This window comes from Ipomoea triloba, chromosome 1, assembly GCF_003576645.1.
Source record: "Ipomoea triloba cultivar NCNSP0323 chromosome 1, ASM357664v1".
In the NCBI taxonomy this organism is placed as follows: domain Eukaryota; kingdom Viridiplantae; phylum Streptophyta; class Magnoliopsida; order Solanales; family Convolvulaceae; genus Ipomoea; species Ipomoea triloba.
Window position 1 is genome coordinate 25,402,413 of NC_044916.1, and position 15,793 is coordinate 25,418,205.

At 35.8% G+C, this 15,793-nt stretch overlaps 2 protein-coding genes across 3 annotated transcripts; one reads left to right on the top strand and one right to left on the bottom strand.

Annotated features, from left to right (window-relative positions):
- The first annotated feature begins 584 nt into the window (after positions 1 to 584).
- LOC116030957 (F-box/kelch-repeat protein At1g30090-like) lies at positions 585 to 2,840 on the top strand. Its single transcript, XM_031273350.1, has 2 exons — positions 585 to 835; positions 1,322 to 2,840. The coding sequence occupies exon 2, from the start codon at positions 1,326 to 1,328 to the stop codon at positions 2,544 to 2,546; it is 1,221 nt and encodes a 406-aa protein (XP_031129210.1). The 5' UTR covers positions 585 to 835; positions 1,322 to 1,325; the 3' UTR covers positions 2,547 to 2,840.
- Positions 2,841 to 3,678: 838 nt separating this feature from the next.
- LOC116026602 (cullin-4-like) lies at positions 3,679 to 12,551 on the bottom strand. Of its 2 annotated transcripts, XM_031267929.1 has the most exons (17): positions 12,156 to 12,550; positions 9,129 to 9,244; positions 8,708 to 9,054; positions 8,250 to 8,430; positions 8,011 to 8,133; positions 7,623 to 7,910; positions 6,794 to 6,919; positions 6,555 to 6,656; positions 6,420 to 6,473; positions 5,944 to 6,050; positions 5,746 to 5,806; positions 5,539 to 5,670; positions 5,280 to 5,417; positions 5,083 to 5,163; positions 4,816 to 4,896; positions 4,431 to 4,511; positions 3,679 to 4,003 (listed from the first exon to the last, which is right to left on the bottom strand). In XM_031267929.1, exons 1-17 carry the CDS (start codon positions 12,490 to 12,492, stop codon positions 3,890 to 3,892), a joined length of 2,469 nt encoding a protein of 822 aa, XP_031123789.1. In that variant the 5' UTR covers positions 12,493 to 12,550; the 3' UTR covers positions 3,679 to 3,889. The 2 variants fall into 2 exon arrangements, with proteins under 2 accessions (XP_031123789.1, XP_031123798.1); XM_031267938.1 differs by lacking the exon at positions 6,420 to 6,473 and having other exon boundaries at positions 12,156 to 12,551.
- Positions 12,552 to 15,793: the final 3,242 nt, after the last annotated feature.

Sequence of the window (15,793 nt, forward strand, 5' to 3'; positions counted from 1 at the left end):
ATATCAAATTTTATTTGTAATCTTTTGATTGTTCATTGATGCATTTCTCAATTTACCCTTAAAAAAAAATCAGCCAATATACTTATTCCAGAAGATGTGACGGACGTGTCGTAAATGAAGAGGATTCCCATTACAACACTTAATAGCTAAGTTGCTTTTTAGGGTTTCTCAACTTCCGAGTTTCAAAAATCAACCAATATATTTATTTATTTATAGCTCATAATTGAGAAACCACAGCAGACAGGTCCGAATGACATTGGGATTTGAGTAGTTGAAAAAAAAATCTAATAATGAAATATCAAATGTGTATTAAATAAATCATTTGCAAAATATGTTTTCAAAAAAAAATAATCATTTGCAAAATATAATGGGGAAAATATCATTTTTTCTTTAAAAAGAAAATCTTTTTATACTAAAAGATAAGCAAGAATTAATAATACAAAGTATAGTATTTAATGGTGTTGTGTGTTTATCAGTGCCAGCAAGACTTGGGTGTGAAGTATTCCGTAGTCCGTAGATACTACGCTCTTCTACCCAAAATCAGAAACCCAAGTATATAAGACGCTCTGCAATGGAGCGTGACTAATATATAGAGAGAGAGACAGAGAGAGAGAGAGAGAGAGAGAGAAAGAGAAGTGGTCATATTTTCCCTTGAAACATGAACCATGTTTGCCACATACACTTCTGAGGCTGAAATCTGTTGAAGCTGAAATCATGTAAAGAGAAAAAAGAAAACAATAAATAAAAATTCTTTCTTTTTCATCATCACCCCATATGAATACAGCCACAACAGTCTTCTTCTTCTTCTAATTCGACTGCCTCCATTATTTAATCTGTAAGTTTCTTTTCTTTTTCTTTTTTTTTTTTCATTTATTGCCCTTTTTTTTCCCAAGATTTTAACTATATCTGTTGTTGTGTATGCTGTAAAGATTTTGATGTCTGTCTTGAATCTTTAAAATACAGTACTGGGTTTTTGTGTTAGAGAATATGATATGATGTGAATTCCAGTTAAATGGTTTTCTTGTATGTATTTATTTGATCAAAAGATTGCACTTTGTGGTGATTTCTTGAGTTTTGGATATTGAAGTGGCTATCTGGGGTTTGGTCTTTTTGGGGTAGAAAGAACATGAATTGTGTGTCTGTGATTTTCCTTTGGGGTTTATGGAATGATTGAAAGTGGATTTGAGTTTTGATTTTTGGTTTGGGGGGTTTCAAATTTCAATCTTTCCATTCATAGATATTAGAGATTAGGAGATGTGTATATGGCAAATCTCCAGGTTGAAACAATGGCTTATGGTGTGGTTTTGTCATTTGTGTGAAGGTTAATGATGCAGAGGGTAAGGATATCAGCCCAACAATTTCCTGTTCATAAGCTAGGGGATTCTGAGATGACATTGACCCCAAAGTTTAGGATAGCTTCAATGGATTCCTCTTTGCAAGATCCTTCCCTAGACACTGAATTGGCTCTGAGAGGGGAGCCTCTAATCCCGGGGCTCCCCGATGATGTTGCGCTCAATTGCCTGCTCCGAGCCCCGGTTGAGAGCCACGAGGCCTGCAGGGCTGTGTGTAAGCGCTGGTACTTGCTTTTCGGGAATAAAGAGAGGTTCTTTTCCCGGAGGAAGGAGCTCTCGTTTCATGATCCGTGGGTGTTTGTGTTTGCGTTTGACAAATGTACTGGGAAGATCGAATGGAAGGTGTTTGATCTTGTGAACTTGTCTTGGCACGCGATTCCCGCCATGCCTTGCACGGTCAAGGTGTGCCCCCATGGATTCAGGTGCATTGCGGTGCCCCACAAGGGCGTTATGTTCGTTTGTGGCGGGTCTGTTGCAGATGTGGACTGCCCGCTTAATTTGGTGCTGAAGTATGAAGTGCAGAGTAATCGTTGGACCGTGATGAAAAGTATGATTACCCCGAGGTCGTTTTTTGCGAGTGGACTTATTAATGGGATGGTTTATGTTGCTGGGGGGAACAGCACTGATCTTTTTGAGCTCGGGTCTGCTGAAGTGTTGGACCCTAACAATGGGACTTGGAGGCCTATTGCAAACATGAAAACGAACATGGCTTCCTATGATGCAGCGGTTCTCGATGGGAAGCTTCTCGTGACAGAAGGCTGGTTTTGGCCCTTCTACGTCGGGCCAAGGGGTCAAGTATACGACCCCAGAACTGATAGCTGGGAGAGTATGGCCTCGGGACTCCGAGAAGGCTGGACTGGCTCTAGCGTCGTGATTGATGAGAACTTATTTGTTGTCCCGGAACACGAAAGGACAACAGTCAAGGTGTACGACAAAGAAACGGATACGTGGAACAAAGTTAACGGCCCGCCTTTGCCACAGCAGATATGCAAGCCTTTCTGCGTCAACTGCTGCAGCAACAAGATCATCGTCATTGGTCGAAACCTTCACGTCGCAGTCGGCCTCATCACGAGACAGCAACGAGGAGGCGAAGAATCGCCCCGGAAAGGCTTTTGTGTTGAATGGCAAGTGGTGGATGCTCCCCAATCTCTGTGTCATTTGATGCCATCAAGTGCACAGGTGCTGTTTGCTTAGATTTCCTTGGCCTCTCTGATTTCAAACAGGATGCTTCTGCTATTCGGAACGGTGGAAGTGGGCCTGCCCGCACGGGCAGCTTTACTGGTTCCTGGGTGATAGTGTCCCGTGCTGGTTTCTGGGTGATAGATCGTGGACAGGAATGGTGGGAGTGTGGAGCAATATAGAGAGTGTTGGAAGGATAGTTATGATAGTGTGTGCATCTTCACCAAGGTTTTATAATTTATCATCTTTATGTTCTCATGTATTTATAGTTAATAATAAATAGTATTTTGGATTTTGGATTCTCCTTTACTTGAGTTTCTAATATATATATATATATAGATAGATAGATACTACTCCTATAATGTAATATTGGAATAGAAAATAGTGAAAAGATTTTCATTTTGAATTTTCAAATAAAAATTATTAATTGTGTTAAATTCAATTCTCTTGTTTATCTTTTTCTAACTCTTTAGTTTTTCATGTTCCATTCTTTATTAGATGCACTCAAGAAAGAAGGTTCCATTCCAACTAGGAACAATATTGTTATAGTTAAAAGATATTTTTTGCTTAGTGATATGTAACATGTAACTAAATGCATTACATTTCTCTTTTTTTTTTTTAACCGCAAGTTTATTCTGATCATATTAATTGCATTTTTACACTGATTGAATAACAATACACTATATTCATTCATATCCCTCTAGTCACAATAACCACCCCACCCCTCCCCCCTCCCAACCCCAAAATCATTGTTGTTAAGGCCAACTTTCAAGGCTAGGTCTTTAGATTTAGCCTTCGTTTTAGGATAATTGATCGATCATAATTGAGGTTATTTTCATTCTCAATCATAAACTATCAAAAAACAAAGTAAATAACTACGAAAGCGAGGTTAAGAGGGGGGAGGGTCAGCGTCTCAAACTCTGTATTAATAGAATTTTTTAAAATGCGAGGAGAGCTCATTAAGCGACCGGTCTCCACCAACCGAACGCCTAGGCGACGCCTTAACAATGCCAAAAATACTTGATAAGCTTTGAGTTTAAACCTAAAAAGAATATGAGCAACCTCAAGTGGCTAGAACATCATGCATATTAACCTAAGAATCCCAACATCCCAAGTAAGAAGTAGTAGGGCATTTCTGAGGCTTTTGTTTCTCATCTCAAAACAAACACAATATGGTGATTGGTGTAACACTGAAACTTAATAATCACAAATGTGATTTTTACACAGTTGTCAGCTCATTAAAACAAGGACTAAAACAAGTAACTGTACACCATTTGAGTGGGAATGCTAGCCCACCTCTCAGCATTTCCAAATGCATTCTGGAAAAGAAAAATCTCTTAAGAAAAGCCTAGTCTAGTCTAGGCAAGGTAATTGTATATCTGAGGATTACTTTTGTCCCGCTCCAGGTACTCCCTGTCTATCAAGCTTTCGATCCTCTTCTTCAAGTCAGCCGGCTTTATTGGAAATTTTAGCTGTCGCCAAAATAAAACACAGTCAGTTCCAATCTCGTACAACAGTGGCTTTAAGTGTAGTGCTGAATCTCAACAAACGCTTCAAATTTTTGTAAATTGAATCGTATTAGATGGGCGTTATGTGAGGAGAGTAATACGTTTTTTCCCCTTCTAACTTTATTTCAGATTTGTTAATTGAATTTTAAAAAGAATGTTAAGCGAGGAGAGTAGCATGTATTTCCCCTTCCGACTATAGTGTTGCATCTAGACAATTCATTTTCAGCACACCTTAGTATTTTGTACACTCTCAACAACGCTAATCATTCATTGTTGTTAGGGGTGCATATGTATGTATGTATAGGTTGAGTATCTCTTCTGTCATCACAATTACGGACCGTATACGCAGTTAACCACTAGTATGATGAGAAAAGTGAAACAATTCCCTCACCTGCTGAAAGAGTTCAGCTATCAAGAGAGTGTGGCTTAGGACTTTTCTGGTTTTCATTATCCTAACAATTGCAGCATCAACCTGCAGGAGTAATTGGAAAATAATTGAATTGTAACTCTAAAATTTCAAAAAAAAATAATAGTAAATCACTAAATCATATGCTGCTGTTGATGAGAACAATTATCACTGATGATTGCAACTTTGCATGCATAAGAACACTTTTCTGATTGCTGATCAAATCAATCTTTATGACTCCCGATATTCATTTCCCATGGTTTTTTTTTTTTAAATCATGTTTGTGCGTGTGTTTGTTTGTTGGGGGATTTTGGCAGGTAAGGGGCATTTAAAATATAATTTATAGTACAAGAGGGGTATGTAAGAAAACCTGGTACTGCCGGTCCTGGAATACTCTTTCTGTGGTGCTCGTGTTCTCCTCAACTGTTTCTTTCATCTGGATGGCATTTACCTGTGAACACCAATTATACACCAGTTTTTATTTACATCTCGTCAACATTTGATGCTCTCTTTTTATCTCTCGATTGAAAGTCAGAATCATGAATTGAAAGTTGAAACAAAATTAAACTTTAAGAAAATACAAAACGTAATAAATCAAAGACAGCAGATAGGAGATTCAATAAATAAATAAACTTACCTTAATTCGATAAAGTGGAGCAGTGAACTGATCATTGAACACAAAGGTATCATCATCCTCCACATCTCTTCCTTTTGGTATCTGAAAAGTATAATTTAATTAGTTCTTCCACCAGAGAAGCTAAAGAGGGAAAAATACATTGCTCCATATCATCTTCAATATAATCCAAAATTCTCCATCCAGCAATAACCATATACCTTCTGAAGGACCCGCACTTTTCCACATGCAAGGGATTGTAAAGTCCTCCTTAGTTCTTTATCCTCAATACCAATTGCTTCTTTGATATCTTGAAAGCTGAAACTTTCCGCTTCATTGAAAAGCATCAGAACAACGGTCTGGAGAAAAGAACAGAAGAAAGTCCACCAAGCAGTAAAAATGTATATTCACAAGTACAAGGCAAAACAGATAAAAGGTAAAGAACTCTAAAAAGGAAAAGGGGATTAAAGTGAGACGTACCTGAAAGAAGGAAACAGCCAGCTCCTTCTTGCCTTTTGGAAATTCTGCTTTCAGGACACAATGACCCAATGAATTTTGCCACATCAAGCGCCTCCCACTGTATTTGCTTAGGTAAAACTCCTTGAAAATATCCTGTCCCACAGAACAAAATATTAAGGTAGTGCATTTCTTGAACAGAATCTGCAGCTAGATAAGTTCATGCCAAACCTGATACACATTGAGTTCGTGGGGAAGCCGAACATCCATGGGTGGATATGTAGGCCAGTACCTGCAGCAAAATTAACATACATTAACTTCACTTCCAGATAGATGCTAAAAGAAGGGAACCAATAATCTGAAAGGAGTAAATGAAAATTCGGACCTTTTACCCAGATAATCAAATAACTAGAAGCATTAATAGCTTACCCAGTGGTTAGTACATGCACACTCATCTCGATTCCCATAGGGAGTTTTGTCCTGGCTTGGGATGATTGCTTAAAGGATTCATTTATTTCTTTTGATAGTTCAATATCCTGGACAATTACATAGTATTAAATTCATAATCTAAGCTCATAAAGATTCAGGAAAAAAAACACACACACACCAGTGAAGTTATTTCTAGTATCAGAAGATAAATTGCCTAATTCCAAACAGGTGCAATACAAATACTGCCAGCCTCTATAGAAAACAATACATGCCCCTCCAGCCACATGTTTATTATACCATCCATAACTAATGGCAATGGACAGTGGTACTGGTTAAGTGAACAGAGGATCAGAATTTACAAGCTATAATTACTCTTATAAGTTTGTCCATTGGGAAAACAAAAAACAAGAGCAATGTGTTTGATACTTAGATATCTATATGTCAACAGCTGTCCACCAGCATAATCCTACACGTACCTTGAACATCCCTTCAAGTTTATTGGTAAACTGGCTACCACACTCCGTCTTTAACTGTGACAGTAATTTGAAAAATGTTGGTAAGGTAACAAATTCAAAGAACAAATAATGAAAATCAATTATTGAAAACCTTACCTTAGAAATCATGGACTTCTCTGCATCAATTGAAGCACTTTTCCCCAACAATAACCTTTTTGCAAGATCTTTCTTGTAGAATGCTTCAAAAACATCTTTACCCTACAAGAGAAATAAATAACATATATCAGCTTAATGGTGATGGAACTACATCCCAACATGCACTAAAATACCATGAGGAATATGATAGATAAGCCTAATACGGCTCTTTGTACGAGTGTTTTCTCATACGGTCTTACCTGTATAAAACGAAATAAAACCAAGGCTTTGTCAAGTGTACCCTCCAACTCCTCTTCCGATGTACCCTTATTCCCAGCACGGAGTTTTTCATCCAGAAACTTAGCAATCAGCTCCGCAGGGCGATTCTATTCAAGAAGGTTACTCATATTAGTGCTAAAACTAATTTATATTAAATAATGATGATAATCAGATTTTTTCCCCTCTGACCCTTTTAGCAGTTTCTATCTATTCACCACCATGTATGAAACAATGTCAACTTGTTAATTGTCATAAATTCATAACTGATTGTTCAACACTTTCCTGTCAAAGTTTATTATTCTAAACAAATTTTGTTGAAGAACATTTTAAATTCATCATATGTGGTCAAATCTTAATACCTCTGATTTATTTACTTATTTATTATTATTATTGGTAGTTTTCTTAATAGTGGAGCCCAAAATAAGTTCAGCTCCGTGATTTTTCAGTCCTGCAGCTCCAAACTCAGAAAAATTACAAGCGCAAGCTTGGGGCTAGAAGGTCAACCAGAGCATTGCATGTTAAGGATAAGAGCTCTCCTTTCAAATACACCATTCCACAGTATAGATATCTCAGTTAGGTAGCAACAGAAATACCAAAGCAGCAAAAAAATTCAATTACTGCATCTTATCAACAACTTGTATAAGTTTTTTTCAGTTAAGCACTTAAGCCAGTCAGACCTGGGTAAATGAGAGTTGTTACAGATTGACAGAAAATGTAAAAACAAGGTTTTCTTTGTCCTTAAACAATTCCTAGAATATCATAAAATAGCACAGCACAATCAAATAGAACTTCAATGTTGAAAATTTATACCTGGCGGAGGTTTATGAGGTGCTCAAATGCATCCTTGATGGTATTACTAAATGCTTCATTTTTAGTGAAGCTTTCTTCCCATATTTTATCTAGGGATGCCTTAAATTCTAATAGGTTGGATACCATGTCTTTGTCTTTTTCCTCATCCATGACAATGCCCTGTCCAGTTCTTCGGATGTACAAGTTCAGGGCTTGCCTTAAAGATTCGAGGGAGTTAACCCTAGAGAAAAGCATGTACATCCTTTGGATATCCTCAGTACGATTTCCATCCATTAGTGTTTTGAAACCCTGAATAGATGGTTAAAAAACTATGATTAATAAATAGACAGCTTGCACCAGCAAATGAGTGAACACAGTGATTTCAATAGTTAATTTATGAAAGACACACCTTATCAAGAATTGCAGAGATATGGCGTTCAAGTAATTGCATTTCTGCAGTTGCTATCAGTGGCTTTCTTGTACTTGCATCCAGGTAGAGCAAACTTCTTTCCTGCTCTTCATGCAATCTTACCTGCAAGATTAAAAAAAAAAAAAAAAAATTCAATCAAGAAGGTATTACATTCAGAATTGAGCTGTTACTTTACATGGTAACTCAAAGCAGAGCAAGGAACAACGATGAAACCATACCTCTACATGCTTCAGGTAATCTGGAACATCAGCATGTTGCATGTACTTGACACCTTCAGCAGCATAAAATTCAGAAGTGCGTTCCAGAAATGGCTTCTCAAAGCTTTCAGGGTAAATTCCTAAGGCGGTAAACATCTTCAAAAGATGATTAAGGAGAGTTCTATCAACTGCTTCACCTAATCTGGAAAAAGAAAACCAATCGGCAAATACTAAAAGGAATAGATTAAAGAGGACTGCCCCTGTAGCAACTGAGTCATGGTTCCCTAACCAGTCTTAAATGATTCCCTGTTCTTTCTTTAAATGGAACTTCTTATTTTATATTTTCAAATTTTCCTCCCTGTAATATCTGTGTTATGCTCTAAGCATTCTTGCTCAGATTAAAGAGTCAAGCCTTCTCAATTCAGACATTCGATATTAACATTCTAGTATTAGCATTGGAGCAAAAGAATGAAACCTACCTCTCACTTTCAATCATCTGCAAAAGACCAAAGACAGTTTTGTGTTCAACTTCTGAAGCAAGAGAAAGATGTTTGCGGAAAAGCTGCAAGCCCATGTCCCACAATGAGCGCACATTTGGGGTTTGTTTCACATAGGTTCTGTCAAGATACAAAGCTATACCACGGATCGTCAATATCTGATCACAAAAGTCCTGCCAGCATTTCTCAACAAGTGATAAGAAAACCACCAAATCTTCACTTTGGCCAACCAAAGATTGCAATGCCATAGCTATGTGTGTTTCACACTCTTTTTCAATCCGTTGGTAGAGACTTCCACCCATCTTGTGCAGACAAAGGTCATTAACAGCCTACTGACAAGAAATCTGGTCAAAAGATGTTCAATAACTATAGTATCAAAATTAATTTATAAGGAAATAAATACCTGGTAGAGTTTTTCTAGATCACATGGATCAGGCTGTTTCAAGAATATTGCGTTAATGGCAGACTTAAGAGTTGCCCAGGTGTTTTCTTCAAAATTTGTGGGCAGAGTTGGTTTTGCTTCAGAGAGAAATGAAAAAGAAAATGAAAGTTAAGCTCATCTGACATCATTATAAATATATCCAATCAGATTAAAATACACTTTGCAAAACTTTCCTAATATCACTGAGATAAACTAATCATATTGGAGTTTATATTCCTAAAACAATGCCAAATATAATAGTGTTTCAAAAATCTAACTTTACTGGAAGGAAGTAGTAAAAGAAACTTGGCTACCATCTTAACCATTGGAAATATGAATTCACTAAATAATTTTTTTTCAGGAAATATTCAAAACAAAGGGTCCGTTTGGAAATCTTGAAAATATTTTCCGGAAAATGATTTCCAGAAAATGACTCATTTTCCGGAAAATATTTTAATTTTCTGGTGTTTGGCTGAATGTCTAAAAACTATCTTTTTCTGTTTGGCTTAAAGTTAGGAAATTGCACTTTTCTTGTTTGGTTCATTTTCTTGAAAGTGAACATATAATAATAATAATAATAATAATAATAATAATAATAATAATAATAATAATAATATGTGGTGATGGTGGTGTTGGTGGTAGTTAGTATTGGTGTAGGTGGTGGCAGTGGTGGCGGTGGTGGTAGTTGTTGGTAGCAGTGGCAGTGGCTGTGTGGTAGTGGTAGTGGTGTTGGTGATGGTGTGGTGGTGGTAGTTGTTGCCTTGTTGGTGTTGCCGTTGGCGATGGTGTGGTAGTGATGGTGTGGGTGTGGTAGTGGTAGTGTTGTTGGTGGTGTGGTATTGGTGGTGGTGGTGGTGGTGGTAATAATAATAATCCAGAAATTAACTTAAAAAAAGAAGAGAGTGAAGAGAGAGATGGGAAAATAAAGAATCCGGAAAATGTCTTCCGACTAAAAAAATAGGAAGACGTTTTTCACCAAATTGGGCTTATTTTCCATTGACCATAATGAATATTTTCCTTTGACTTCATTTTCCTTGAATACCCAAACACTAGAAAATCCGGAAAATGACTTCCGGAAGTCATTTTCTAGGTTTCCAAAAGAATTTATCATCATGAATATTTTGTAATCTAATGTATGCATGAACCTCAACATTAGAATTCCACTATTAACACTCTTACAAACAGTAAGGAAATCATGCCAGAAAAGAATTTCAAGGGCTCTGAAGCATAAACTTCCCAACTTTTATCTATATTCACATTGTGTAAGCATTATCCCCACAACTTACAGTCTAAAGGCACTATATCAAAGCCCCACATCAAGAAGCCTCTATAAGGAGAAGTTTTATTCTCAGTGAACTATGCAAACAAACCAAGGTGAATGTATTGCTAAAACAACTCCATAATTAAAATGTCAAGTTGATCATAAAAGGGATTGTTAGATGTCAAAGACCCTGCTATAGTGTTACTTCAAAATCTCAGAAAGTTACACACCAATTTGCTTACTAGAACCCTGCCACCACATACAAATTTTATTTTACAATTTGAACCAATGACAGTGTGCACTTGGAAAAACCAAGCATCAATGCTACTCAAGACTATTAGTTGGAAATTATTACATCCTCCTATTCCTACCGTTGCAATTTTATTTTCAGCCACCAAACTAGGAATGTTGCTGATTTTCTGCATCACAATAGTCTTAGGTCCCGTCTTTCATAGCTGGAATTTAATTAGAAATCCAATTAGCCTTAGTTTCCCAGAGAGAAAACAATTATTCAAGTTTAAAGTGACTTAACAAAAACTGCTGCGACTGAAATCAATTTTGGTTGCTAGACAAGGACCAGGTTGGATTACTTTTGGGCAATGCATTAAGAATGGATATTTTTTGTTTTATTTGTCAGGTAACATATTAAGATTGGATCCAATAAGAAAATTCTTCAGCATCAAAATAGTAAATTCTAAATGTGTACTTATAATTAAGACCAAATTCAGCCCAAGACATCACACAAAATGGCACCCCATAATCAGTCACAACTGCAATGGTATTTACACATCCATAACCTATTCACCTTTCAATCTATATCATCCTTAGCCTGAGAGAGGCAAACCAAATATTTGGAAATGGCAAAAATTTGCAAACTGCAGTACACATTATAGTCTCAAGAAGACATCCAGAATCCTATGAGCTAGCAACTACACATATCAAGTGAATGCCCAGAAAATATTCATTGATCAAATATTCAGAAGTGGCAAGAATAATAATATGGAGCAATAATTATGAGCCTGTCAAAGGTTTCCATCTTGGTTGGGGCTTTGATCACACTACCAAGAAAACTGAAAACATAATCACCAAGGAAACTAAAGAATTCCAATGTAGGTTTGAATGACAAAATTATTTAGCATTAAATGGTCAATTGCATAATATCCAGCTTAACATTATTTTTTTAATTAGTAAAACTAATCAAAAAGGCAAACATGGTTAGCTGGGTATACTTGCTAAAAGCAGAAAAAGAAACCCCAAAATGGATCACATGTCCCTTATGCCTATTATGCATTTATGATATAGCTTATCCGAGTTAATCTATAACAAATACATAAGCTGCACATTTAATTGCCAATAATCAAATATAGGACGTGAAATCTAACCCCAAAAAAATTCTGTTCAGCATCTAGTTCTGCTTAGATACCTCATTTTCAGATTGTTTTACTCTGAGAAATGAAGAATCTCATACTAATGCACTTCTAATAACACTCATACAGCTCAGATATCAAAATTAATCCAGAATTTTCTAGATTTGTAGCTGGAATTTACAGCTTAAACCTAATCCAATCCAATTCCATAGTATCCAATAACACTCTCAGAACCCTAATATCCCTAACGGCATAGCAGGCAAAGCGATTAAATAAATACTCGGTAACAGCAAACTACCAAAAAAGCGCCAAAAACCAGAATTGAAGTTTACAGTTGCCGGAGATAGTGAGACACGTAAAGGCCAAAAAAAAAAAAAAAACCTTTGACGAGCTTAATGACTAGCTTCTTGGCGGGCTGGGGAGGAGTGGCCTTCTTGCGAGACAAATTGGCAGTGGCGGCGCGTGTAGCGGACGCGCCGGCGGCGTCCAGATCGTCCATGTTAGCGGCGGAGGGGTCGTCATCGACGTCGGGGAAGAAGTGGACGTGCTGGTGGCCGTTCTTGTTAGTGTCGAGAGAGCAGGCGACGGCCTGCGACTTGGCCTTCTTCATCGGCGGAGGGCGGTGGAGCGGTGACGCGCCGTCGCCGGCGGTGGCGGAGCAGGAGGAGGAGGAGTAGGGAGATGAGCGCTTGTTGGGGTTGGGGGTGGGTTGAGACATATAGAAGAAAGAAAAGAAAGCGAAATCTCAAGAGCTCATTGTCGAGCCAAACGCACAACGAATAATGAATTTTGCTTTTAATTTCACAAAACTGTAAAAAATTTTGTGAATCTCTCTCAGCAAATATACTCCACATTTATTATTACGTAATGAAATGATAATAATTCACACTTTTTTATAAAATTGCGAGAATTAAACATTAGTGTTAGTCTGTTAGAGAATGAGTAATGACTAAAAAATTTCCTTTTCCTTTTATCTCATCAATCATGCCCCAAAAATAAATACTCTAAAAATATATATATAATTTATTTTTTTTTAATTTCATCATAGCCATGCAATTTTCTCATATATACGACTGAAATTGAATAATTTCTCCTGAGATTATTCTCATATGATCAGTCTTATATATACACACACATACAAAATTTATTGAATAATTGTAAACATTTTCTGGTAAGGATAATATTTTTTACCAAATTGTTTTATCATTAAATATGATAATAAAATTCTATTTTTTTCATTAGTTATATGAATTGGTGAACTCTATCGTGCGTTTAAAAAATAAATGTATTTATATTACCACGTAAAAATTGTTGATCTAAATAGCACGATCCTTCTTGTAATAATCACACTAAATTTACAAAGGAAAGTACTAATTATCTCTTCAAATATACTCTCAAATAAAAATGAATTGCTTACTAGAGAATAGAGATAGCAAGACTTTGGACCTCCTCTATAGTCTATAGTCTATAGAGGACCGGGACCGGTCCTTTGTACGAAAACCAAGCTCCAAGCTTGGGTCCAATCTAGAAAATTTTGGACTTAGACTTTAACTTTCTTTTTTTTTTTTTTTTGTGTGGGGGGTAGGGGGGACATAAGTGACTCAACATTAGTTCAATTTAATCGATTTGTGACTATCTATCACAGAGCAATAAGGGCTTGTTATGTTGACTGAAAAGTGTGCAAGCAAGTGTAAATTAATTGTATTAGGTTCCATTACTGGTACGGTAGTCATGCCATGGACCTGAGCAAGGTGGACTCAGATTTATGTTCACAATTTTAGAACTCTATGTTCACAATTTTTTACCCTATGTTTATTATTTTTGAACTCTATATTCACAATTACAAAATTCTATATTCACAATTTGTCAATTTTAGAACTATATGTTCACAATTTTAGAACCCTATATTCAAGTATAACACAATTTTTGAATTTATATAACAAAATTGTAAATATAGAGTTAAAAAATTATGAATATTGAGTAATTTAATTTTGTATATTGAAATTATAAAATTCTAAAATTCTAAAATTGTAAATATAAAATTTTTAAATTGTAAACATAGTAAGGTGGACCAGTCCATAGAATAATATGCATTACTGTTATGGGTCCTTCTAGTGGGTGGGCCCATATTACAAAGTTTAATTGGGCTGGATTCCCTAGAACCTTCTAAGGCCCAAAGCGAAAGCTCAACTATTTTTATTTTTTATTTTTTTTTGGAAAGAAGCGAAAGCTCAACTTAATTGGCAAATTATATTGTGTACCCAAAGTCCCGAACCTTAATACAAATTCATCTTTAGAGTTAATTTCATAGGTGGCAATACACTTTTAACTTTTTTTTTATTAGAATATTTATATTTGGCCTTAGTACTATTGTAGCATGACCATTTTTGCTATTCGCCAACAAAATCGTTGAAATATCGTTAAATACAAAGGCATTTCAATCATTTTTATACAAAGTGAATTGACCCTATTATATTTTTATGAAAAAGTCCGTAATTAAATATCGAAATAGCTTTGTATTTAATGACATTAAAATTATTTTGTTGATAGAAGATAAAAAATGATCATATCACAATAATACTAAGATCAAATGTGGATGTTATAATAAAAAATGACTAAAAGTGAACTATCACCTATAAATTTAGGACAAAAAATATAATTAACTCTTTTGCAAGTCAAAATAAACTTATAGTACAATTTTTTTTGAGTACTATTGACTATGTTACAATATAGTATCTGTTCATTGCTACTTTCTTAACCAAATGAAGCACAAAGAGCCAATATCGCCTCCACTGAAGCTCGAGCAACCGGGTGCCACTAGACCACAAGGCCTTTGGCAAACTTATAGTACATTAAAAGTGAATCTGCAATATATTAGAACTGAACATATATTAATGATTCATCTCGATATACGGACTCTGGTCTATGATACAAACATTGAACTTAAGCTGTGTTTGGAAACCTGGAAAATGATTTCTGGAAATCATTTTCCGGGTTTTCCATGTTTGGCTGCACTTGGAAAATCCAGTCAACGGAAATCATTTTCCATTGACTGAGGAAATGAGCCCAAATTGACGGAAAATGAAACTGTGCATCGTCACAGGCTATGGTTTCCGGCGTCGGAAACCAGAGAACTTTCCGCTGCGGAAACCAGAGACCGGGAAGCCAAAGCACTACTCTGGTTCCCGGAGAGGAAACCAGAGCAGCTGGTTTCCAGCGGAAACCAAATCTGATCTGGTTTTCGCCGGAAACCAGAGGGGGGGAAAGATTTTTTTTATTTTAATTTTATTACCTAAAAATATTTTTTTATATTATTATAAAAATTTTAATATTTTAAATAAAATAATAAAAATATATAATTATACAATTCTACCCCTTTTCCAGAAAACGAATCAAACACACAAATACAGTTTTCCAGAATACATCCAAACATATAAAATGAATTGATTTTCCGAAAAATGACTCATTTTCCGAAAAATATTTTCCAGAAGTCATTTTTCTGCTTTCCAAACACACCTTTAATTGACAATCTATATCATGGATCAGGGTCCACATAGCATTATTATGGACCATGAATTGAAACGACGAGGTACAGAATTCATACTCGTAAGGTATAAAATTTCATAACACAAAACACAAAAACTCACAGCACAAGACACAAAACATTATGCCATTATGGACGACCCTAGATTGAAATATCAAGGTACAAAATTCATACTCGTAAGGTACATAATTCATAACACAAAACACAAAAAATCATAACATAAGACACATACATATGTTATATATTAAATTATTTTTCAAATCTAATTTAGGTGCATAATTGTGTTCATAGACACAGAAATTCAAAATAGAAGACACATAAATTTGTAACACAAGACACCATTACTAATTTGTTCCAGATATAGAGTTATACTCTTAAGGTACATAATTTCGTAACGCAAAACACAAAAAATCACAACACATACATATGGGCGACCCATTGGGGTTTCACATGAAAGTTTTTTTTTTTTTTTTTT

What these genes read in the sequence shown, in the direction of transcription:
- LOC116030957 (XM_031273350.1), top strand. Translation starts at nt 1,326, where the DNA reads ATGATGCAGAGGGTAAGGATATCAGCCCAACAATTTCCTGTTCATAAG.
- LOC116026602 (XM_031267929.1), bottom strand. Translation starts at nt 12,492, where the DNA reads ATGTCTCAACCCACCCCCAACCCCAACAAGCGCTCATCTCCCTACTCC. An exon ending in ATTACCTGAAGCATGTAGAG is followed by an intron (nt 8,134 to 8,249) that starts GTATGGTTTCAT and finishes TTAATCTTGCAG; the next exon opens with GTAAGATTGCATGAAGAGCA. An exon ending in ACCTCATAAACCTCCGCCAG is followed by an intron (nt 6,920 to 7,622) that starts GTATAAATTTTC and finishes CTTCTTGAATAG; the next exon opens with AATCGCCCTGCGGAGCTGAT.